The following is a 26,690-nucleotide window of genomic DNA, read 5'->3' on the forward strand; positions in this document are numbered from 1 at the left end:
ATGTCGTTTTTTAAGGTAAAAACGCCAGAACTATTTCTAAAAAGTATCAGGAACTGTAGAACTCAACTGCACGCGATAAGAACTCACATTTTTTTTTGATCTGCTAAAAATGATCTGCTACGGGAAGTTGGCAGATCATTTTTCCAAATGTCGTTTTTTAAGGTAAAAACGCCAGAACTATTTCTAAAAAGTATCAGGAACTGTAGAACTCAACTGCACGCGATAAGAACTCACATTTTTTTTTTGATCTGCTAAAAATGATCTGCTAAGTTCACTAACATTAAAATATCTTCATAGAAGATACTTTTGCCAATTTCATTTTAATATTTTTTTTTGCGACTAGCTACCAGCACCACCCATGAACATTTACAGAGACCTTAAAAACAAAATCTAATTAGTACGCTTTCAAACAATGTTAACAGCCAGTATTTTTTCTGAAAATTTTATGTTCAACCTTCTTGGTCAAGGCCACAATATTCAGGTCCCAAATTTAAATCTCATTACCGTCCCTTACGAGTCTCTCGAAGACTTTACCCGCGTTTATTTAAGAACCAATCATGGCTTTTTGAATGGACGAGATAAAAAAGTAATTTTATGACCGAATTGTCAATCATGTGACATCCTTTGTTGAACTTCTATTATAACGTCGTAATAGAAATAAAACCACACAGAGAAATACTAAAATATCGTGTGATAAATCCAACTAATATTATAAATGCGAAAGTTTGTGAGGATGGATGGATGGATGGATGTTTGTTATACTTTCACACAAACACTACTGAACCGAATACAATGATATTTGGTAGGTATGTAAGTAAGTAGTCCTACAATTATTTCAAAGACAAACGCGGGTGAAGCCACGGGTGGAAATCTATTAAGTAAATAATTTATTTGTTTGTGAAGTAAAACAGATAATCATTTATTGAGGATATATTAAACATATTATATTGTTCCAGAGCCTTCAAATATAATTTATTTAACCAAGTACAATTAATTACACAAATAAATCTACGATTTAGATTATCGGTAATCAATTATTCACATATCATATACGCTAAACCATAGTCAATTTAACTGCCTCATATTTAGGGCGCATTTTGGATGAATGACGTCACAACCTTAGTTCCGTACAAAGGCCTACAATTTCAAGTGTCATGACGTTTCTCGTTAGCCGAGTTGAAGAGTTGGTCATTAACCTGCTTTCGTCACTGCGAAATAAAATCATTTATTAGCAAATAGAATTTGGATCCGGCAATTAATTATTAATGACGGAAAATTGGGTTGCGAAAATGTTGTTTTTCATTATTGTGTTGTGATGTTTTTATTGATAATTGAGGAGGATATTATTATTTAATTTTCATCCTATTCTGGATTCAATTTGTCAAAAGATTGTACTTTAAATCTGCGCTCATTAGTAAATTAATAAATATATATATTTTTATTGAATGTAAACAAGTACTTTAAATCGATACTCTATAATATATAGCATACCTACTTATCGTTAGGATTGTAAAGAAAATATTTGAATTAATTGTTCCTTTTTTAGAATATTAATTAAAATATTTCCTTTTGTAAAGAAAATATTTTATTTATTTATTTATTTATTTTTTAATTGTTCCGTTTTCTATACATTAACATGTAGAGCAATCAGAACCAGCAACCATTTCTATAATCATAATTTACTAGTTTACAAATGCAAATTCAGGTTATACACTTCCGTACTCAGAACCACGCCCGCTGAATATTTCGTAATATCGATATATATTAAACAAAACTGAATATCCTAAATCCTTTGAAAAGACTTTAATTTCTATAACAAATTCGTAATTAATTATTTCGCAAAATAATTAATTTATACATTCAATTTAACATCGCGAATTCTCGTACCTACTTACATAATTATTAACCCTTAAAATTTCCTGTTATTATTGGTTTCCCGAATATTCTGAATGAGGAAACTCTTATAATAAACGTGTCCGATGATCCATATTCTAGTACAATATTCTGTCATATACGTATTTAGATAATATTGTCATGACATAATTCGGACATGAGAGTACTGTATTTGGTCTGATAAATGACGTTTTGACAAGCTCCAAATAGAGGCTCTATCACATAAGAGCTTTGTGTTGTTCTGTGTAGGTAAATCGCTTACTTGGTTATACCATAGATAATATAATACTATCACTACATAGGATAAAACAAAGTCGCTTTTTCTGACCCTATGTATGCTTAAATCTTTCAAACTACGCAACGGATTTTGATGCGGTTTTTTTACAGATAGAATGATTCAAGAGGAAGGTTTTAGTATATAATTTATTAGGTTTTAGACAAACCGGGTTTATATTATATTTATTATTGAGCACGATGCGACTATAAATATTAATTATATATCTAAGTCTTACTGAGATCAGAAAAAGATCAGAAGCTTAGAGAATTAATCGTATCCTTAACTAAGAGAGATGCGTGTTGGATAAATTTAATGCTTTTATTTATTGACTTTAAAAATGCTTAATACACATTGTCGAGATAAAATATGTTTTAAGTAGATTATTTTAATATTTAAATAAAATGAACTATTACTACTTCTATTAATAAGAAAGGAATGTGTCCTCTTCCATTTTATTTATATGTGATATCGGTTACGGATTTCCATCTATAATTCCGTCAAACTCAAACTCAAACATTTATTCATTCAATTAGACTTCTAAGCTTTCGTCTAAGCTTAATAAATACTAATGGATTATCAATATTTAGAATTGCACAATATTATTAGTCAGGGTGGATGAAGCAAACAAAATACCCAATGCTACTTCCTAATAACATAGCTTCATATTAATGAAAAAAATCATTAAAATCGGTCCAGAACTTTCGGAGCATATTCAACAGAAACAAACAAAAAATGTTGTGTGGTTTTATGAAACCACGGTAAAAGTAAAACTGTTCGAACGGTTCCGAACACTGCTTTGTGTAGCGCATGTCGCGTGACGGTCGGCTGCCGAGTAGGTATACCTACTCGGCAGCCGCGATACACGCGACATGCGCTACACAGACCAAAAAGTTTGAGACGATGTAATAAAAGTTTCACTATAAAAACCTTTTTATAATACAAGTGTAGATTATTTAAATGTTTATTTTCTAACAGTATATCTTTTACAGTGTCATCAGCACAACGGGAGCTAGGGAAGGGGAACGCCACCGCGCCGCCGGCCGTGGACAACGCGATACGGCCGGGGGGCTCCATAGATGCTCCACGGCCGACACCCCGCACCGGCCCGTACTTCGACTTGGCGGCCTCTAAGAATGTCACCGCGTTACTTGGCAAGACTGCGTACTTGAACTGCCGTGTTAAGAACCTGGGAAACAAAACGGTGAGCAATAAAAAGTATTATCAAATAGTGTGACAGTAGTTTGGTTGGTGGCTCGAGGCCCAAACTAGCTGTACTTTGACTTGGCGGCCTCTAAGAATGTCACTGCGTTACTTGGCAAGACCGCTTACTTGAACTGCCGAGTTAAGAGCCTGGGAAACAAAACGGTAAGTGATTAGTGGCAAAAATTGTCTGTTATTATACTGTATACTGTTATTATTCAGCAAACCTACTGAAAATTCAAACTTCAAACTACTTATGCATATAATAACATACTAATATGTTGTATTGAAGTATCTTTCGTAGCAATCAATAGACTAAAAAGTAGCCGCTTTTTATTTGTAGTAGAAATTCGTTGAGAACGGATACCCCTACAGCCTACAAGGCTTTTTACTGTACTTTATAAAAAACACCTTGAATTTGTCATCAGAAGAACAAATTCATTCGAAATTCGAGGTAAAGCTTCCATTATTTTACTACAAATGGAAAACGAATAACGAGAAATACGTAACACTATCATAGTCATTTCATTAATGAAATAAAGTTGATTGAAGGGCACAGCAAAACAAGGCCGTGCACGTTCTCACTAACGAGGTCCCTTATTTCATAACCAACGTCCAATTCAGATGGCGTACCACAAAATCCGCGTTTCAAATGAAATGTAACAATGGCACAATGCAACTTTAAGCCGGCATTGTTGGAGCAAGTTTATAAATAAAAAGCTCATTAGGCAGCGATGCCACATCTTTCATAAGTAGCAAGCGTTGAGTCAAGTTCATGTACTTTAATATCATCCACTATAACAACTCTTACGGTATAATGACTGTATTATTCCATTTTCCAATTCAGCATAATGTTATTCAAAAATGTACACCTCATTAGCTATAGAACACAAAAGGAACATTTTTGGCCTAGTTTTTTCCGAGTTCTCGTCAAAGACACAAGACAACTTTCGGCCTGAATGATGATATAATTTATTCATAATTTCTTCGTGATAAACGGTTGTGCTAATTAAAAAAGTTATTATTTGAAAGAGTGTTGGATGAAAATCCGTTTATAATGTTTTGTTTGTTTTTAAGTTTGTCAATTTTCAACTCGGCTCGTAGCTTTCTTTCAAATATATTTGAAAGCTTTGAAGCGTTATATTTGTTAATTAATGTTCAACTCTTAAACTCCTTTTTAGTTAACTATCGTTATTTTTAATAAACAATACTTGTACTCTAATAACATTATATTTTCAAATTTCTTTATTATCATTTACAATACATACAATAAAACATCCATTTATATTCATTTATCATTCACAAATCGTTGCACAATATTGTATGCAGATTATATTTTAAGCTGGTAGCTTAAGCTCTAAACATGCATTGAAATTCACATCACTAAATGTATAATGAATAATTGTATGTCGCACTGCGAGTGCTTGTAATTTGCATACAGTACTATTTCTATAGTTTTGTTATTATTAAACTCAAAACATTTATTAAATTTCACTTCTTCTATCTCATCTTCAAAACTATGTTAAGAAAAGTGCTTCAAGTATTGTTGAATGGTTACAAATTTTTACCATTTAACACCGGTTCTGATAGCAATTTGTACAGGGAAGAGCCAGCAAGAAATTCCCTGACAGAGAGAGACAATATCTCATTATCGATGGTTTTTAACACAACAATACACAAAAATATCCTTACAAAATTGGTTAAAAAAACAAAGCGCATTAAAAGCTCGTAATGTGCACCGCACAGGCAATAATCCCACAACCCACTTGAACTAACGAGAAAAATGTAACAAATCAACAGAACCGCCCCAGCGCATCCGTGAGATAGAACTAACGATCGGACAAATGAAAGTCGAGCTTGAAATTAGATATGCTAATGAGTAGCGCCTAGGAAATGGAGCATTAAACTGTATTTGTGGGTGTCACGTCCACTGCGCATTCGACGCCACATTAACTGTTATGACAAGTATTCCTAATGAGATCGTCAGCTCAGATTTTTATTTCACCGCGCTATTTATGACGACAATGTGGAAAATAAAACGCCTTTTCTTCACTGTTAATGGTATTGGCCTAGTTTTGGTACCTTTTACTGGATGACCCCGAGAGTAATTGCTTTACGCGATGACACAGTTAGTGCCTTGGGTTATAGCTTACCGAATGAGCATATGAAATGGAGATCTGAATTCTGACTAAATATTTCAATTACTTTAGTGGTCAGTGGTCAGCATGCCAATGTTTTAGGTCAGTGTAGTATCTCACTTATTAAAGCTAAGCCAATGCTAACCACAAATACTTGAGTACTAAAATATGAAGATAGAAATAAAACACGGTTAGCTATAATATTATTCATGTAAGGTAAAAAAAATCCATGTTATGTTACCTTTCTTTTCAGTTTTATCAACACAAAGCGTCCTAATAAAAGATTCGTCCATGTCACATTTCGGCAAACTAACTTCAACTACATTTATTTCCGTACACATTTATAACACACCATAATGTAGAATGAAGATTGAAACCTTCGTCACACAATCAATTCCAGTGACACAAAAATAGACCCAGTCGGTAATGAATCGAGCTCCTTCAGCCACAATGATTTCCTGTGAGAATTGGCTCGCCCCAAATGCATTTGAACGGATCCTTTTCATTTACTTGACCTACATATATATGCGCAAACGGTTATTCGGCACTAGCTATGCTCCGCGGTTTTACCCGCAATGCTCTGCTCCTGTTGGTCTCAGTGAGATGATATATAGCATATAGCCTTCCTCGATAAATGGGCTATCTAACACCGAAAGAATTTTTCAATTTGGACCCGTAGTTCCCGAGATTAGCGCCTTCAAACAAACAAACTCTTCAGCTTTTTAATATTAGTATAGATTTGATCAAAACTATGAAACCGGATCGGCTAAATTCAGCACTGTGTTATTAGATTTACAGCCCATATAATATAACCTCTGTCAGAATAGTGCTAGTAAAAGAACGAAATATGATCGGGTATCTGCTTTATAGGAGATACGATTGTTAGTGCAGATTTTATGAGTTTCAGTTTCTTTTATGTTGTTTAATATTTATTACGTTCGTGTTTGTTTATTGTGTGTGCTAATGTAATGGCTTTGGATATTCGTTCACGTAGTTGGCACCTTTATTGACGTGCAGGTTTAAAATTATTACCTTAGATAAGAAAATAGTATAATTTCTAAATAAGTATTTAGGAAAGACTTTAATTGGTTTCGGCTTTACTACCATTTTGTAATATAGTTTTAATTTTATGTTGTTTTATATATTTTATTACGGTCGTGTTAATTATTATAATAATCAGGTGAGTCGTGTTAGTTTTCAATTTAAATTTATTTATAATAGATAAGAAAAAAAAATTGGAATATCTTGATGTTTAGGAAATACTATAATTGCTTACGGCTTTACTTCCCTTTCGTAATTATTATTAATACATTTCGTTACGTTTTTCCTCAGTTGTTCATCCACTCGCGTGGTTTAAGATGAAAGGGTTCTGAATACCGTGAAATCAGATACACTAACTGTCTAGATGAATCCAACCAGAAGAGAAGATAAAAAGAAATATAAGAGATTTCTCATTTTAAAGTTTTACAAAGAGTCTATTAAAAAAAAAGCTTAAGTACCTATGTAAAAAAAAGCGCTAAGTGACTGCGAATTTATAAAATAGTGATTTTTGTTTTAATATTTTTCTTTTAACGGACTATAATTCACGTAGTAACTATTTATTTATTTATTTATTTCTGATTCCTTACAGCTATTCTTACAAAAATTACATAATAATTGAACAATACGCCAATGAAAAGGAATTCCATTAATAGAATTATTATAATAAACATGTGACAAAGAAAATTGAGTTAGAAAGTAGGAGGAAAAGATATACGTTAAAATAATAAACAAAGTACTATTGTGATGAGTGTAGGTGTAGGAATGGTGTGTGACTACACTACACACTCACTCACAAAAGACTTTTTGTGAGTGAGTGTGTGAATGAGAGTATGTATGTATATTTTAAATAAATAAATAAATAAATATAATTTAAGTAACTAAAAATTAAGTACTGAAACCTATTTTATATAATATGATAGTTATTATGAATTATTGGAAAAAGTGATTTCTTTTTTAAAACTATTATCTTATCTGTGCTTAAATTTAAGCAATGTTATAATAATTTTGACTCAATAATTGGCTCAATATAATCAAATTTGTATTTTTTCATTTAATACTCAAAGTTTATAACATTAATCAATATTAGAGGTACTTTTTGAAATTAAATTACTGAAAATTTCACTGAATAAATTTGAACAACTATCCAAGTATATCAAAATTATTCAATATAAAAATAGCCTCTGAATATTATAACAAGTTCAACATTTGACCTCCAAAGTCTAATATCATTGTATACAGTCTACGAAGTACTTATCGGAGGAATCTTTACATTTCACGTCTCACGGATTAACTGAGTGGTTTGGTTTCAAAGTAACCAAGTAAACTCAAATTATATTATCTTCTAGATGTCTCTAACAAATAAGAATGTTGGCTCCACTTAAATAAGTATTAAAATCGTAGCTTCAATCAAATTAATTGCAGACAAAATTAATTTTAGATTCAAGATTCCAATTTGTTTTAAAATTAACGAAGATTGAATGTTATTTAAATATTTGGGTAACCTGGTATTACGTGGAAATGCGAAGGCTAAATTTACAATGTTCGCGAACGTGCTGCGTAGAAATTTGTGTAAAATTATCGTCCTATTATGAAGGAATATGAATAAATGAATAGCATGGCGTTCACCAGCGGTTTTGCATTATGTAGGGATAATAAATGTTACTGTATATTCCGAGATAAAACTGGTTTTTTCTATAATAATATATATGCATTATCATCCTAATACTATTATAAAGGCGAAAGTTTGTATGGATGTATGGATGTATGGATGTTTGTTACTCTTTCACGTAAAAACTACTGAACCGATTACAATGAAATTTAGCACACATATAGAGGGTAACTTGGATTAACACATAGGATAGGTTTTATCCCGGAAATCCAACGGGAACGGGAACTATGCGGGTTTTCCTTTGCAAACGCGGGCGAAGCCGCGGGCGGAAATCTAGTAATAACATATATGCATTATCATTATACATAAATCTTCAGTATCTATAAGTAATTGATCGTAGAATTAGGTTCACTAATAACCTGCTTATTAGACAGAGAAGTTACGATTACTGGTATGTTTTTAAGGCAAAACTACAACTACAAATTATTTCATCATATTACGGGTGGAACCGGAGCGAGTCGTTAGATTGTAATATAAATAATTATAAAATAGTAGTAGTATGATTGATTTTCTTTTTATATCCTGTAATTTTTTAATTTTTGAAAAGTATTATTATGAGCCTATTAAATGAAAGAAGTAAAACATAGCCATTAGTGATTATAAAAGCTGCCGTTTGGAATTAAAAATTGTTAAATTAACTCTTTCTATCTTTTTTAACGTTGTTACAACAGCATTTTATGCCTCTTTAGTTATTCTGTAATGCCCTATCGCAAAATTATTATGTTAATATTTTTCTTCGTATGAACAGATTCTTAACCCTTAACACGGCAAGCCCTGAAATAATGTATCCAGATATGACCTGAATTGGTTTTAGTGATAGTTATTGATTAAAAAATACTATAGTAAAGAAAAAAATAAAACAAATTTCCTGTAAGTAGGTTTTTCAGGATGTCCGTTAAAACGGCCTTTGCCAAGAACCCCGTCTTCATTGCTGTCTCAAAAAACGGACAACGCTGTCATACAGCTTATAAAATAAGAATGAAAAAAAAAATAAAATTCACTTAATATAACACAATTGAAAACAATTTCAAGTAGCATTTTATTGTTTTATTGTATCACAGTATTTTCACTATCTATTATAACAAAAAATTCTTAAATTTTAACTAAATACCTAACAAATGATAATTGAGCCCTCTCGAGCTCAATCACACTATTTAGTTGTGTGGAATGTTATATAACATTTATTATTTCGTGTCAAGTAACCGTTAGTTTCATTTAATACAAATAATAATGGTTTTTCTAAAATGTGAAGTGATATTTGGCCGATGATTAGGACATTTAGACGAAATGCATGTGGAGGTCGAGGAACTCCCGGTTCTACTGTAGACCCAACAGATTTAACTGGTCTTAGATTATATTCGTCATTTTGAACTTAATTAAAAATAATTCTACATATAATTAAAGACTCTAAAGCAAGAAAATCCAATAAAAGTGATATTTTATTAAAGTACGAATCATGGCAACGTCCGTTTCTTGGGACATGCCAATGGGTTCTTAGTTACCTGTATCTACGGCACTGTCCCAAAAAACGGACCAGCTATATTTCGAATATTTTGTCATAGAATTATTTGAATATTTTATAATCTTTATAGCAAAAACAACAGTTTATCTCATCTGAAAGTTAAATCAATAGCAATCAAACATGGAAACTATTTCATTAAAGCTATTATTGACCAGAAACACAAACCATCACTAATTCCGGGATTCCCTAAATTCAACAGTCACCTAGCACACGAATTAAATGTTTTCTATAATTGGCATGTAGGAGAAAAATAAAGGATTGTTATCGTACTTTCTCCAACGTAGTCAATTTTCTAGATTTTTTGGAACGTTCAAGATTTACACGGCAATAAGTACATGTACTAAAAAAGTGACAGAAAAGCTTTAAGGGTTAAAGAATTGTTCATTTTTTAAGTTTACAAGTTAAAGCATATTTTAATTAATTTGTGTCTTTTCCAAGGATTTTACTTTATGAAAATTCAATCTCGAAGCTTCGGTGAATTTAAATGTTGTATCAATAGACCAATTTTTTATAAACTATACTCCAACTTATTAAAATTTTATGTATGGAATAAAAATTTCAAGTTTTTTTATTAAATTATAGTAACGAAAATCTGTATTTTTCTTTATGAATCAATTATATTATGTAATTTCAAAATTTGATTCTTTGAACTTGGAAATCAAAATAGTAAGAATGTGATGAATTAATTTTTATCTGCATAAAAATCAGTATTCTCGAAAAACTGAATTAATATTTTAATGAAAGGTCACTTATTTGATATTTCTACACCACATTATATTCTTAAAAGTTCGAAGTTCATACAAACCTAAATTATACTTATTTTTACTACAAACAGTGTATTATACTTAAACTTAATTATACTTATTCTGATGTTTTTATCAATATTAGTGATAAAAACATCAGAATTATCGTTCAGCTAAAGTTGGAAGCTTTTATAAGTAATTGATTAATTTTTGTTAGTTGTTATGTTTCTTTTTAAGTGAGTTTGAGTTTAATCCATGTAGGATGTAGATTGTTGGTCCTAAATTTTACTGAATTGATTAGTTCAGATCTTTCTGAACTGATAAACACACTTTGTATATTATGTTGATACAAGGACAGCATAACACACACGCACACACATAGATATAAAACATGAAGAACCGTAAAAGTTAAATAAGAAAGCACCACAACAAGAAATAGCAACAATAACACTTAAATTAATAACATAAAAAAACACGTACAGAAAATAAAATGATAACCAATATTTTTTATTAATAGTCCGGGATACATCGCCCATTTTTGCAAGTGATTACTATCAAGCTAATTTTTCGTGAGTAGCTTTATTTTGATGAGATGCCCAATAATTTCATGTACCAAACTCTCGATTGTGGTAGCTTACAGAGGTAACAAGGATAAAAATTTTTGATTTGACGGTTCTCAAATATTTATTACGCAATTTGTAGGACAATATGTCTGTTGAATTATATAAGTATTAAATAAGTGAAAATAAAAAAATCAGCTGGTTAGTAATAATTTATGATGACTTCGTTATCGATACACATTGGAAAGGGGGACTCTTTGATCAAACCATAGATTTTGTAGGACAAATATTTTTTCGAATAATTTAGATAATTATCTTGAGATTGAACAAAAAAAACATTCAGTTAGTAATTAATATTTGAGAACCATCAAATCAAAATATTTTAACCTTGTTTCCTCTGGTAGCTACCACAATTGAGAGTTTTGTACATGAAATTATTGGGCATCTCATCAAAATAAAGCTACTCACGAAAAATTAGCTTGATAGTAATCACTTGCAAAAATGGGCGATGTATCCCGGACTATAAGGTGTGTCATACGACCCTGACAAAAAGGAGACAGCTCAGCATATGCTGCAACGTTCAGGAACATTGGCAGCGCTGTTTTTCAGTGCCCCCTTTTATAATGACTTTGATATTATGTTAAGTTACATGACAATAGTATGATAAATTACACGACAATAATGTGTTAATTCATCAGAATTATCATACAGCCGATGTCCGAAGTTTTAAAGTAATTAAGCCACGTCTCTAATAAAGGAACTGCGGTTTCGCATCCCAATGGGGACATAATTTAATTAGCTTCACAGTCCACTTAATTATTTCTAGTATATCTTCCCAAGCACTTTTGTAAGCATTTGAAATAATAATGAGATTACCGTCGTCGGTGATTACAAGAGCTCAGTCAGATAAATCAATCTTTGTTCGTTATTAATTATTCTTTAAAGGTTCCTAGCAATTTGGGGAATTGTTTCTTAATAGATATTTAAATTTTCAATCATTTCGGTTTTCGAACGTAAACCTTATTGGTAAATTTCTCATGTATTTTGTTCGTATTTTATTTACTTAATTTGGAAAAGCAAAAATACGAAAGTTCTCAGAAGAAGTTCTCAGAACTGTGACCTTTCCAGTGAAAGAAGAAGCAAAATATTTTTACGCTCATATTGTACGAAACGAAAATAAACGAAAAATTTCTTGAAAACCCCATGCTTCCAGTAATTTTTCTATAAAATTATATGAACCGTATTTAATTTTGAACATCGAAGTCATTGGACAAATAGATCTTCACCCTTTACTAATAATGGTTGAAAATATCGTCCTTATTAGGCGGGTCCACACAGAGCGAACAGCCTCGAGGAAAGGAAATGCTGCCCAAAGCAGCTCGGTCAGTGTGAACGTGGCGAGAAAATTATGGTACAGGCGCTTTCCCGTCCAAAACATGTCCATACTGCTGCCAAGCCACGTCTACACTGACAGAGCTGCTTCACTACAATTTCTTCAAGGCTCCTCTTGAGACGTTTCCTACTATCTCACAATAGGTTCTGTTCCAGCTTAACATGCAAGTATCGTGGGTGAGGCACCGTGACATCCACTTACTGACTGTGGGCAGGTACACCTACACGAGCGACCAGCGGTTTCGAGCTATACACCTTCCACATTCTGAAGACTGGACTTTACAGGTATATTATAACTCTTTACTACTTTGACAATCATTTTCTCAATCAGTCGAGATTCCTTCTACTTCTTGAGACATGTTATATTATTGTGTAGACAAGTTGACACTCTTTTGTTCATAACTATGAAAGTATCAGATTTTTACGTCGTTAACTCGTTAGTATTGCTTATTTCTTTTTAATTTATTGTTGTACTCGTGAAAGATAACCTTCACATGTGTATAATAAACAGAGATCCTCGTAATTTTTCGGAACAATATTCAGCCCGTAATCCGAGGAACAAAAACATCACCATAACATAGAGATACTAGTACAGATGTATAGTTGGCAGGTTTCACAGCACCGTACCGGTCTTCTAACACAAACGACTTAATCCTATGTTCCCAGAACCAGCAGAATTTCAAGTCCTTACTAAACGCTATATTCAATGTATTATGAAATAGATACCATTGTGAAACTGGAGCGCCGCAGTTGAATAGTGCTGGGCGTTTGACTAATTTACGCAACGATGGTAGTTGTTTATCGATACCGGTCTTTGTATTGTTTTATAAGTACCATGTAATAGGAGTTTAAAATTATCATTGCAATTTTGTGTTAATAGCATTTTGATAGACGAATTTTTGTATTCCCACATAAATATATTATCTTCTTATTCCTAATAATGATCTAATATCGTGTATTTTAACCCGATGTTTGTTTTAAGTATTATTGGAGAAACTTTTTACGAAACTATTAAAATTGGGCAATGACCTGATGACACTACTATCAAATTACACAAAAAGAGGTAAACATCGCATGCACGAGCTAGTGTTACACAAATCTATAACCTATATTGGTGAAAGGTTCTCTCGAGCGAATTCCCCGTTAAATTGATATCGTTTATAGTGCATCGTTAATGAAGAAGCTTCCTTCGCAATGCGCTTAGCATTATGCGGATATAATTAAAGAAATCTCATTTCACTCCAAGTATATTTTAATTTAAATAATTAAAATAAATTTCGCGGAACAGAGCATTGTTCATTTAAAAATAGGACCTAGTGTAACAGTCATAAGATTTGCATTAATACAGCAACTTCTCATTTTGAAAAGCTTTTGTTATTTTCATCGCCGTACTGAAAGTTGTCATCATAATGATGGTCTTTGTTTTCTGTTGTTCGCGATATATAGGCATTCATTTTAAAAATATCGTCTCTTATGTGGGAGTTCGTATATACTTTTTCATATTCTCGTACATAATTATGATAAGTGTGCTGGATAAATTCCATGTATTTCAGTTTCATTTCAGTTGTAAGTATTCTTTACAATATGCGATAGATGCATTGGTTTTGTATGTTTTACATTCTTTACATACATATAGATTCTTTTCACGATTGAGAGTAATTAAAAAAGTAATGCAGGGAATACATTGTTAGTGTCTTGAATGAGTGTTAGATAAAAGTAAAACTGATTTATGTTTTGTTTTTATTTATTTATTTAGAGATCCATTAATGTTAGTAAATATTAAAAATATACTAATTATTATCAGTTGACGAGGCACCTTATCAACTGATAATATTTTGTGCATTATTCGAATTTTACATGACAATAATTTTCAGTTGTTTTTTGTGTTAAGTTTAATGTGAACAAGTTCAAATAATGTAAGGAATAGGTTACAATTTATAAGTTCATAATTTTATCACGAATGAGCGATCCTATTTTATATTTCTAATTAAATATAGGTATATTAATACCTACGTAACCTTTTTTTTTTTTTTTTTTTTTTATAGTGGGGAAATCTTCCAAAGATGCCCACGGCCCCCGGGGAAGGAGCCGTGGGTTATGTCGGATTCTTACCGACTAAAACCCCACTGTGTTCCGTCGAGCCGCTTTAATGATGGGGCCGCGGGTATTTGTTAGAATTCTTCCGCGACCCCCTCGGCGGCAGCCCATCTCCAGGCCAGGCGCAAGCCAAGAACAGGAAAGGTGGTTTGCCTGCTCTTCCCTCCCGTTGGCGGCATGAGCAGAACACGTCTCAAGTCGCCTCACCGCACCGGACGATGGATTACATTCCCCGTTCCACCGCCCGGCGCCCTTCGTCAAGGAGGCACGTTGCGACCGTGTAAAGCGGCCGCAACACGGCGACGACGCCCAATAAGACGTCTGCGCCGGATCGGGTCCGCGTGAGGATCCCTCTCGCGCACCCGCTCTGCCTCCTCTTTCTGCGAGATCACGCTCTCCGAGAATGCGATCACCGCACGCCAGGATCTGTCGCCATCCACCATTGCACGAACAACGGAGGGTAGAGAGAGATCCGGCCCGATTATCGCGACTAAGCGAGCACGGGGCTCGGCCCACGCGGGTCACACGGCAAGAGTGTGATCTGCCGTGTCCTCCGGGCAGGCACACCAATGGCAGACCATGCTGGGCTCCCTCCTCGCGACTTTACACAGGTACCGCCCGAAGCAGCCGTGCCCGGACAGTATCTGCGTAAGGCGGAAGGTTATGGCCCCGTGCCGCCTGTCGCACCACTCTTGGAGGACTGGACGTATGGCCGCAACCGTCCTCTCACCCGCGCTGGGCTCCTCGAGCCGGCGTTCCCACTCTCGGAACCGCCGCTCGACAGCCTCGGCCCTCCACTCCTCTACTTCCTCGTAGGAAGGATTCACCCCATGTGACCTAGACGCCGAGACGCGGCGATAATACCTACGTAACCTAATACCTACGTATTTTACATATATAAGTACACACATTAAAGCATTGTTTTTCCATTAACTTTGTTAAAAGCCTTTACTTTGTTAGCCCATACAACCATAGAGTCATTAAGGCGGTATTCAATAATGGATATTTAAAGTGCAGTTTGTTTTTCACTCAATATTCATCAAGAAATAATAACACGCCTCATACTTTAATACAGATTTTTTATACTTGTGTTTATCAATGACCTACTTTGATGAAATATTTACATACTAATAAATTTAACAATTTAAAATTCTTCATTTACATCTAAGAATATACTTCAAATTTATTACTATAATATTAAATGCAATCGATTGTGATTCATTATTTTATTTTGCATATAAATCGTATACAAACCAATTACTTGTAGCGTCTAGTTCTTCTTTGAAGTATCAATTATAAATGTATTATATTGAATGTTTATATTATCGCCTTTATCCCTTTAAAATCGATCTCATAAACCAATTAAACTATAAAATGATATTATAGTTCAACAAACGCCCTTCAATTGAAACTTCATTAAAACGAGACAAGTCATTGAATATAAAGCAATGCACTGGATCAGCTCCGCCTAAGATAATCTAATACTTCAGTTCAACAACTCTATCTATTGTTATTGAAATATGCAGCAGACGAGAAAATTGATGCGATCATACTAAAATGTATTGTTGTTTCAGATCAAATATCCACAACACAGGGATTCTGGTATTTACGAATGCCAAATATCGACGACACCACACATGAGTCACTTTATACATTTGAATGTTGTCGGTAAGTTCACTTTCATTATTTAGAAATTGCTAAAGTTTGCGAATTTGCATTTTAATTTGATAGAACGTTTCATATATTGTGTTTCATACACTTGAGGGTGGAATTTTTACGCGGTTGCCTGAGGCGGTTTATTTTGCCTTAGACTTTTTTCATTTTATTTCAAAATACGTATAATAACACACGTGTAACAATAAGTGAATTATAACTGCATATTTTTAAAATATGTAAAAACAAATTAACAAAACAGAAAAAATGTTGTTAATATATTAAGTAAAACAACGGTAAATGCTTTCTCATATAAATTTGTTATTTCAACCTTAACCAGTGCTAAAACAACCACTAAACAATGAACGAAAACGCACTCTCATCATTTTTGATTCGCTTGATTTATGTTATTGTAGTTACTATATTTTGTATTTAGAAATTTAACGATAAATAATATTCTGTGGGAGGTCAATGACTGTCTTCTTGCGTCTTCTATTTAGAGGTCAAAATTTATGAAATTTAATCTCTTTATTTAAAGTATGAGGTGTCAATTATTGTGGTATAAAATTATTTATGTGTTGAGTTTTTTCTATTCAATTAACACACCTCATCTCATAGATCGTATAGGTATAGTGATAAAAAAAAAATATTAAATATTATAAGGCAGCATTAATAACAAATAGTTTATCTATATATATATGTAAAAATGAAACCCGTTTTCCTTGGTCACGGCATCACGCATTCACGCGTGAACGGGTGGACCGATTTCGATAATTCTTTTTTTATTATATTCCTTGAAGTACAAGGATGGTTCTTATGTAGAGAAAACGTAAATATGTACCACGGGCGAAGCCGGGGCGGACCGCTAGTAGATAATATTTTCCCTCTATAGTTATTCGTAATCAGTTAAAAAGTTTTAAAAGAGTGCAATTTCCGATACCATTAACCATAATAAAACAAAAACAATGTATCCTTTTCATAATTATAACATTCTGATACGCGTCTTATTAAAGAAAACAAACATAATTAAAGGTTGAAAACAAAATAACACTGCGCCGTTTTTCTTTGTTGAATTTCCCGCGTATGACGGACCGTTTTCCAACGTACCTTGTGTTTGCGTTTGAACAAGAAAACTAATTAACTCCGCTATATTGAAGACACGCAGGCCGTTACAAAATACGCATAATAGACTAAGTTCTGTTGCTATTTTATTTGGCTGGATTTTATGAGCAAACTTTATTGTTTTGTTGTTCTTTCGCAATTACGTATTGTGTGTGGCTTTCGTAATTAAGCTATATACAAATCGGTAGCAATGTAAATTGATTTCTAACAGTTAATGAGAATTGCTGTTTTAGTCACGATACATTTAATTGTGTAGGTATAGATTATAGATACTAGAGGTATAATATAGGTAGTATAAGTAAAAGTAGTAGGTACATAATTTAAAAATAAAAAATGTTTTAAAAAAGAAAAACATAATATGAACATCATAGCTGTTCTAATGAAGAAAAACCGCAACATGATTATTTACTGCAATAAATAACAAAAGCATTTTCCATCAAGGTATTTCATCTTTTGTGTAAACGTAATAATCTAGCTTTTACAGTTCTATATAAGTTGTTTACAAACCACAATGTTTACATCGTATATTATCATGTAATAAAGAGGAGGCGACCACCCGAGAGTACAGTAAAAAATGTCTGCAAGACCAAAATTAATTTTCAACAATGCTAGCTGCGTCTTTTGCATTTTCATTATCTTTTTACCGTCTGCCATGTTATTTTAATGTGCACTTTATAGCTCTGAAGGACAATTTAAAATGTTGAAAGAATGAATAGTAATGGCGTTGAATTGTAAGTGATTTTAAAGCGTCTGGAAAATATAATTTCTTTCATACAATATTTTTAGATGGTCTTTTTAAAACTATGAATCTTATATTTATGTTGTGGCTTATTTACAGCTTAATCATACGTAGGCGTTATTTTCGATTAAGCAGTAAATTGGATGTCAAGATAGATGATTTTTATTTTGTGAATGAATGGCATCTTTGATAAGCGGTGAACACTTCTAAAATTATAATCGAATATTATTTTTCGTACATGTGGGTTGTGATTTGAGTCTCGAGGGATATATTTAGGTTAATAAAGTCTTATACCGCTAGTTAACAAAACTATTTATATGTGTGTTAAGATCAAATAACATTACAACACAAATTGTGCGGCTTCAATTTGGTTGAATTAAAAGAAAACAGTTTTTACATTCAGAATCACTTCTCTTTAAAAAACAAGAAGAGGATCTTTAAACAATAGAACGTCTGCAATTAATTAATCACTGCAAATAAAAATATAATATTGAATATATATTAAGAAAAAATCTTCAAAACATATCTTTAAGCTACCTCTTATATACGCGTTGACTTCTCGATTTTTATAAGCCAAGACGATCAATACACAATGCGATATACCCAATAATTCTTGAATTGAAATTGACTTATTACAACATGGCTTGACCCTTTGCACTGTAAGCGAACCTTACGTCAAACCCAAGGGTTGCGGCTTAAATCCAGCAAAGGTATTGGGGCCCTTAACCTTTAACTAAATGCCTCACAGAGATAAGAAACACCCAGAGCGTTTGTTATTACAATTTCTATTCATTTCACCGTTCCTGTGTATTGAAATCAACAAACACAGTTCTCTTTCAAATGTTTCTCTATATCGATCTGTATCTGTTTGTAATTTGTATTAAACTACGTTATATTTAATTGTATATCAGTTTCTCGAATTAGCTGAGGTTACCTGTAGGATCTGTGGTCACAATACAATGTAATAAATTCATAATTGTTGTACATTTTTCACCATTAAAATAAGCTTTTAGAAAAAACTTAACGACTCTTAGAATATTACAGTTTTTTTTAACTAATAACTTTACATCATAATATGTCATCATATCACAGTTTATTTTTATAGAGCTCATTAATCTATACAAGTTTCTACTACCTTTTACAACGTTTTTAACAAACATCATTACTTTCCAAAAGATTGAGTAATGATAGATAAAAAAGTTGTAAAAGACTAGTACTCATTATTTTCCGTGTCCCTCAGTCCATTATTATTACCCACGATTCCTATAATTGCGTCTCACAAACAATACATCAGCCGCACTCAAACATTGTCCTTACGATTTAATTGGATTTGTTGCAGAACCTACGACGGAGATAATTGGCGGGCCCGAGCTATACATCGATCGGGGGAGCACTATAAACTTAACGTGCGTGGTGCTGTACTCCCCTGAACCACCAGCGTATATTTTCTGGAACCATAATGATGCGGTTTGTGATTATATACCTTGTATCCTTGATATAGAGTTTAATTTCTAACGTGTAAATCAATCAATTTTCATTCGATCGGCTGAAATAGATTTTGTTGTATGTAATTGTAAGGATATAAAGACCGTACTGTTATTTTATTTGGTAACGATTGTCTATCATGTTGGTAGACTGCTATATTTTGTTCATTCTCAAATGTAACATGCATTAGGTTCCCTATATTTATAAAGATCAGTAGCCAAAATTGTGATCGGTATTCTCTATCTACCAGAAAAATATACACTCATAGTCATCAAAAAATTAATACAATAAAAAAAATATTATACAATAAAAATAAAAATCAGCTGTCCACAAAGAGTCATTACTTCCTCTAATTATGACGTCACTCTTAACCTTCTCTACAACGAAAGTTCTCTCTTCTAGATAATAAGCTACGATTCGCCTCGAGGAGGTGTCTCAGTGGTCACCGAGAAGGGGGAGACAACCACGTCGTTCCTCCTCATCCAGCAAGCTAGACCCTCGGATTCTGGCACCTACCAGTGCAACCCGAGCAACGCGCAGTCTAAGAGCGTTGTTGTTCATGTGCTTAATGGTAAGAATATGTAGTAGATGTTAGATGTTGTTTTTATAAAATAGATAGAATAAGATCTTGTTAGGTAAATACGAAAGTGACGAAAGATTAAAGTGACTTTTGAGATACTTGGAGTATAACAAACAACTACAGAGGCTCATAAAAGCAAAATAAAAACAGACGAACTTTCAAATAAAACGACATCTATAAAAGCTTATTGATTAAGGCAACTGTTAAAGTAACTATACATTATCAAACATGTTATTTGCTCCCCATTTTCCTGCAATTACCACCCAACAATTCTTACATCGATTTATCATAATAACTGTATTTATAAGAACGATGACAAATCGTCCACACAACAACAATTTGAAACATTGAATATGTAATGAAGTCTGAAGCGACTGATTTTATCTGACACTTTCCTTGACCCAGTACGAGTCGTAAAACAGGTCACTGTTGAATATAAATTTTCCAATCTTCAGTCAACATTTTGATTCCCTGTCCATAAAGAGATTAGTTTTATGATAAACGCCCTCGGTACTTACAATAATTTAAGATGAAAGACGATTACAGTGATAAAAGGTTCAGAAGCTTGAATAAAATATTGATGACGTGGCTGGAAAATTTTGGGGAGATTTTAGAAAATGATTTCTGAATTCTTGAATGAAGAATGATGTCGATATCACTTTTGGTTTTTCAGTTGTTTCATCATTTATTATTATTTTACTGCAAAAAGTAACCTACCCTTTCCTACTGATATTTTTCAATATAATATTCTCCAAATTATTTACTATAGAGATAAAAATTCGCTGTTTATTTTTAAAGATAACTCGCATGAACTACCACACATCAGACAATACGGTCTTTGTGAGGAAATGCCGGTTTTCCGACCGAGCTGCTACATTGTAACCACGAACAAAAGTCACTTTAAACTGAATTTCATGTGAATAATTTCCTTAGGATTTAACAGATATTTAAATATTTTTATGCTTAATAAAACAACATGTTAATTTCAGTTTTTTAATAACCAATTAACATATAATGGATATTGAATATTGCCTTATTATTTATCATGTACAGTCAATAATTAAATTAATTGAATGCTTTATTTTATTTAATAGCAGATTCGATAGCATGAAATCTCTGATAATGAAATTTAAACACAAGTTGTTAAATTACAAAAATTGCAGTAATCAATTTTTAGACAATTTGTTTAAAAAAATAAACATTTGATGGTTTAATTTTACTAGCAGATATACCTACTACGAATACCATCCCTTTTAGAGTCGACAAGATCAACTATTATTTCACAATATAACGTTTTTACATTTTAACGTCTTAACAACGTCATGTAGTCGCGAACCGCGGGCAGGCTAATTAACACTGTATACATTCCAACAATCGGCAATGTTAAAGACAGTTTTAATGTTTGCCGCAGAAGCAAACTCGATTTTTCCTCTCTCAGGTGAGTACCCAGCCGCGATGCAGCGGGGTGGCCGGAGCTTCACACCGCACACGCACTGCGTTCTGCTGGCCATGGCCCTCTTGCTGGCGGTCTCTTGACAAACACTGAACGGACATTTGTAAATAGTTTTATCTTAAACTGGGTGTATTGACCTTTGTGGATTCGTGGGAATGTTACACATTATGACATAATGGGTTCTCTTCACGATGGGCGCAGTTGGGCGAGTAGTTTATTCGTAATCACCGTAATGGCGGCATCGACGATCATTTGTTGGGCCAACGTTCTCGATTGTGAAGAGGAACCACGATGGTCATGTGTTGGCTAGTTTGAATATGTACAAAGTAAACTATGTTTTTGATATCTTATTGTAATAATTATGTTTATTTATTGCATTAATCAGTAAAGTGATGTATCGTATTATTTGTGTTTTATTTTAAATACGAACGTGAAAAATATAGCGTGATTGTAAATGTATTTTAATGGAGCCATTACAGATATTGGATCGTTAAAAAGCAATTATTTATTTTGCTATATATTTTTATATTGACCCATGTTTGATAGCAATACCTTAATGAACTTATTCGCTTTATATTGATAACCAATAATAACATGATATGCTTTTAAATCTACATTTTTTCTATATACATTGAACCTATAATTACGAAATATCTATAAAATATATGTTGTCCAACCTTTCATCATACATTTTAAATGAATTGTTCAATGTAATCAGAACTAAAATACTCAAAGATTATACGAATATGAACCATTAATTATTATATTATACTTTGAGTAATTTCAAAAGAATTTGATACAAACATATTTTTGGCTCGATTTCATTATTTATTAAACTAAATTTCATTTAAAACACTTATAAAAAATCAAATTAACCTATATTATGAATTTTAATGCGGACTTTCGTAGCAGTTTTTGTTTCCCAATTATGTCTAAAATAAACTTGATTCACAAAGGTCGATACAAGCTGTGATGTTTTTTGCTATTTTATATAATATAGTGTGGGTTGTGTTATGTACTATATAATTAAATCCATGAGCAAGTAGCTAATGTGCTTGTTACATAGAACTGTATATAATCTATTCTAAGTCTTTCGTACTGGTTTCATTCATTTTCTCCGAGTTCAAATGTATTTTCAATAATGGATATAGTGTTTGATGAAATCGTATGCCCTAAAACGTGTATTAAGTGCAATAATAACAAAGAATTCGTAGGTTAGACCGTCGGTGGTAGTAAATATTATCATCGAAAGGACATAGTACAATTGAAGAGAAATATCTGTCTCTACAACATGTACACACATGCCTTTACCATCAATGGGACTTAATTAACGTAATAGTCCGTTTTCTAGAAAAAAACGAAGATGATATTCAATTTGATTAAATATATTTGAAAAAACAGTAAGTTGTTTTCAATCCTATATTTAATGTATGTTCTAAATATGAGAATAAAAAAGTCTTTCTTTTCCACGAATTATACGTATTTTATTTACCACAAGTTCTCGGTAAAAATATTTTTATCGAATAAAATAACGCCGAGTAAATATAAACAATATTCTTAGTAATTCTCTTGATTTGCTCAAATGCGAAATTCTTGACTGCGCGTAAACAATATTACGATATTTAAATGTGAACTCAAATGCCGCATTGCTGTCGCCGAGTTCACGAAATAAAGCAAAATATTATGTTCTACAAAGGGCATACGATTTTATCATTTGATAATCGTAATTGTTCGACAGACATGTAAATGGATTAGAAGAGTATTAAATAATACAAAAGATATATGATAGATCACACCAGGCAAGCAGCTGACAATACTATGTTAACAGAGAGATATTTCGTGGTTTGTACATAATATTATATGTATGGTATATTATGACCTATACGAACATTCTATTTAGCTTTATTTCGGCATAAGAATGTAAATTGTAAGTACAGTTAGTGATCATTATAAATGTCTTAATTATTGTACATATAAAATTAGTATTTACAGGCTATTTTAAATTATTTTCCTCCGTTCTTTTTTATTGCTTGTAGCCTGTAAATAATTTTGTAAAATAAAATATTTAGGTAATAAATAGTATAATAAGTAAAAATATATAAATTTTATAGCATAGATAAATGAGGTAATGATTATTTAATTTTAATAACGCTGTTTATACTTAACGTTCTTCCTTGGAGCAACTGCGGTAGTCATAATGTGGTCCCAGATCATATCTTAGGTAATTAATTTTGGAAGCTAAATCTAGTGAAGGTTACCTGTTTTATTTAATTTTATAGGCGTGCCCCGTCCTACTTTTAATATCTGCATTTTGTATAGAATTTCGAAGTGCTTTCAAGACAGATACTGTCGATAAATATAAATATTTTATTTACTAAAATAACTATGATAATTGTATATAATTTTTGTGTCCGATAGTATTTCATTCATCTCGATGTTAAACGAAGATAAGTATTTGGTCTTCGGCTATGTAAATCAGAATCTCCTTTAGTATAACAAGTTATTATTATGTGAAAAGTTTATTATTGTATACAATAACAATAGACATTTGTTGTACGTATAATACTTGACTGTGCGGACGCACGATATAAATTATGTGTATAATAAACATTATAAAGAAAATAATAAAGTTTTGAAAAAATATTTGCGTTTTCTTTCAAAATTTTCTAATAACCTAAAATGGAGTAGCAAATCTTCATCCATTTCAAAAAACTTGATGTCAATTTATCGAATGAGCTATTTGCTTTCTGGAAGCTAGCTGGAAGAGGAAACAAACAAGGATTGTTACTGCCAGTCATGTTACTGGGTTGCTTTGGGAATATCAATTAAGTGAGTATTTCTATAGGTAATATCTAGATTCTAGATATTTCTTAAATGCATAAACAAATAAAATATAATAATACTTCGTATTCTATATTGAAATCGCAGACATCTCCTAAATTTCCATTACAATTTATTGAAGTAATATTCTTATGTAGAGCGAGGGATAAATCTAACGTTCGGTAATATAATACGCACTCCCCTACCTAAATCGCTCCATAAACAACTATCATATCACTTCCAAAGGGTGTCTGGACCCCACGTCTCAAGTATTCGCACCCCAGAAAACTGACGATTAAACGAATATGAATAAGGCGGGACAGCCCAGAGTTATGCATTATAGATTCAGAATATAACAGAGTTGCAAAACTTTTTGTTTACATGCGAGGAAAATACAGAAATCCGTTTGTAGGCCGCTCTAAACAGTAATGGGGCGGCCCCGACGGCGCCTTATGAATATCTAATCGTGTTGAAAAGAGATGAAAGATGCTTTCCCTAATTCATAGAGACGTATTTACATGTTACGTAGGCAGTCTATCGAGGAAAATGTACAAGCCCGTAATAGCACGAAAGTCGCTTATTAAAATTTTATTTTGAGGACGTTTTTCTTATCTCGCGCGTAATGCCTCGTAAACAAATTGTAAAAGTTCGTCTGTATGGATAAGTTCGTTTTCCGTATTAAAAGTTTTAATTTTATAGCCCTGGAACTGATGTAATATTTAGCGCATTGAAAATTATGTGTTATTTACTTCTACTAAAGCACTTTCTCGTTTAGTAGTAATTTATCTTTTACCATTTATATTCTACGAAATAAGGAAAACACTTTAAATTGTAATTTATTAATAAATAATAACATTTCAAATGGTATCCAGGATCAGTCATAATTATTTTATCTATTGATTTTCATTGAGGTTTAATTAAGTATTAAGCTTCGAGAAGAGGGTAAAAATATTGACGTATTATTGACACACTTGAAAGTATTGATCAGGCAATAAAAAGAATGAAATATGAACGAGACGTGAGGCGTATCTGGCAGATGCGATTCAGCAAGATATCTACTTTATACATTTATCAGACCAAGAATGCTTTTATTGTAGGATAATGTTTAAAAAGTTTTTCACCTTAAGTTACCGAAGTATTATCACGTATTATTTTGTTTAAGTATTTAGTTTATTTTAAATACGCCATAACAAATTATAACACAATCACATTCATTAATATAATATTATGTATTAAAGTTTCATGATCACTTTTTGCGATAGAGTGAATGACAGTTTAATCCAAAAGAATGGATGGTATAAACTAACTCTGAAAAAAAAGACGGGTTGCACTCCGGGAGTGCCGGCAGAAGTGAAAACTTGATTATTAACGTTGAGCATGTTTGATATTTTGGAATGGTATCCATCTTACGCTTTTTCGATCAGGTCACGTGTCCTGATGCGAGTTTAAGATTTTATACCCATTACAGAAAAAGTGCTCAACGCCGCTAAAGAAGAATTTCACTTCAAAAACTGCCATACCTATGACTGACGACTACACGCTCAATAATTCAAGTCTATTTTGTGACTACAATGCTACTCATATCTTTATTAATCCCTCAGTCCCTGAATCACAGACACAATAGAAAATCTATTGTGTCGCGGCCCGATCGGGCCGCTCGGTGGTCAATGGGTTAAACATGATATTTATTTTTAACTGAACCCTGAATACCTTCCCCCTTTCTCCGCAGACAAACATACTGCCCACGTAATCAGAAAATTCTATAAATAGATGTTCCAAAGGAAAACATGATAATTGAATATAAGAGAAAACCCGTAAATGTATTCTAGCTGTTATTTAATAGATTACGTATTTTCGAAGCAAATTTGTTTGAAGTTAAACTGTAATGGGTCCATTGACAGAACAGAGGCGTATTACCTACGCAAGAGCCGTTCTGAATAAATTGGATCATGTGCCTTGTAAAGAAGAGCCTTCTCTGTATTATAATTCAAGTACTTATGGTAGCGGTAACGAATAAGCTCTACTATATTAAAAGTTATCGTGATCTCTTTAAAAATTTGACTCACCGGTTAGCTTGGTTGGTAGTGACCCTGCCCTCCAAGCCAGAGGTCGTGGGTTCGATTCCTACCCAGGGTAAATATTTGTGTGATGAACATAGATGTTTGCTCTGTGCCTGGGTGTTAATTATTTATATAAGTATTTATTTAAAATTATATAGGTATGCTTATCAGCCATCTGGTTTCCATAACACAAGCGAAAGCTTATAGTATGGGACCAGATCGTGCCGTGTGAGAAAATTGTCTCGA

General features: G+C 32.6%; 1 protein-coding gene across 3 annotated transcripts in view; it reads left to right on the top strand.

Moving 5' to 3' along the window:
* Window positions 1–22,206, top strand: part of LOC149482470 (neurotrimin-like) — an 81,832-nt gene extending 59,626 nt beyond the window's left edge. Inside the window, exons 3-8 of one of the 3 annotated variants that reach the window (XM_089704060.1) lie at window positions 3,160–3,371; window positions 12,592–12,720; window positions 16,107–16,200; window positions 19,386–19,513; window positions 19,934–20,102; window positions 21,523–22,206. In XM_089704060.1, coding sequence (XP_089560186.1) covers window positions 3,160–3,371; window positions 12,592–12,720; window positions 16,107–16,200; window positions 19,386–19,513; window positions 19,934–20,102; window positions 21,523–21,647 — 857 coding nt within the window. In that variant the 3' untranslated portion in view covers window positions 21,648–22,206. The remainder of the gene's footprint in view (window positions 1–3,159; window positions 3,372–12,591; window positions 12,721–16,106; window positions 16,201–19,385; window positions 19,514–19,933; window positions 20,103–21,522) is intronic. The other 2 variants (XM_089704062.1, XM_089704063.1) reach the window with 2 other exon arrangements.
* The last annotated feature ends 4,484 nt before the right edge of the window (window positions 22,207–26,690 follow it).

This window comes from Colias philodice, chromosome 15 (genome assembly GCF_061535455.1).
Source record: "Colias philodice isolate Cphi_HAF_F1 chromosome 15, ilColPhil1 Martin Lab GWU primary, whole genome shotgun sequence".
Taxonomy (NCBI): Eukaryota; Metazoa; Arthropoda; class Insecta; order Lepidoptera; family Pieridae; genus Colias; species Colias philodice.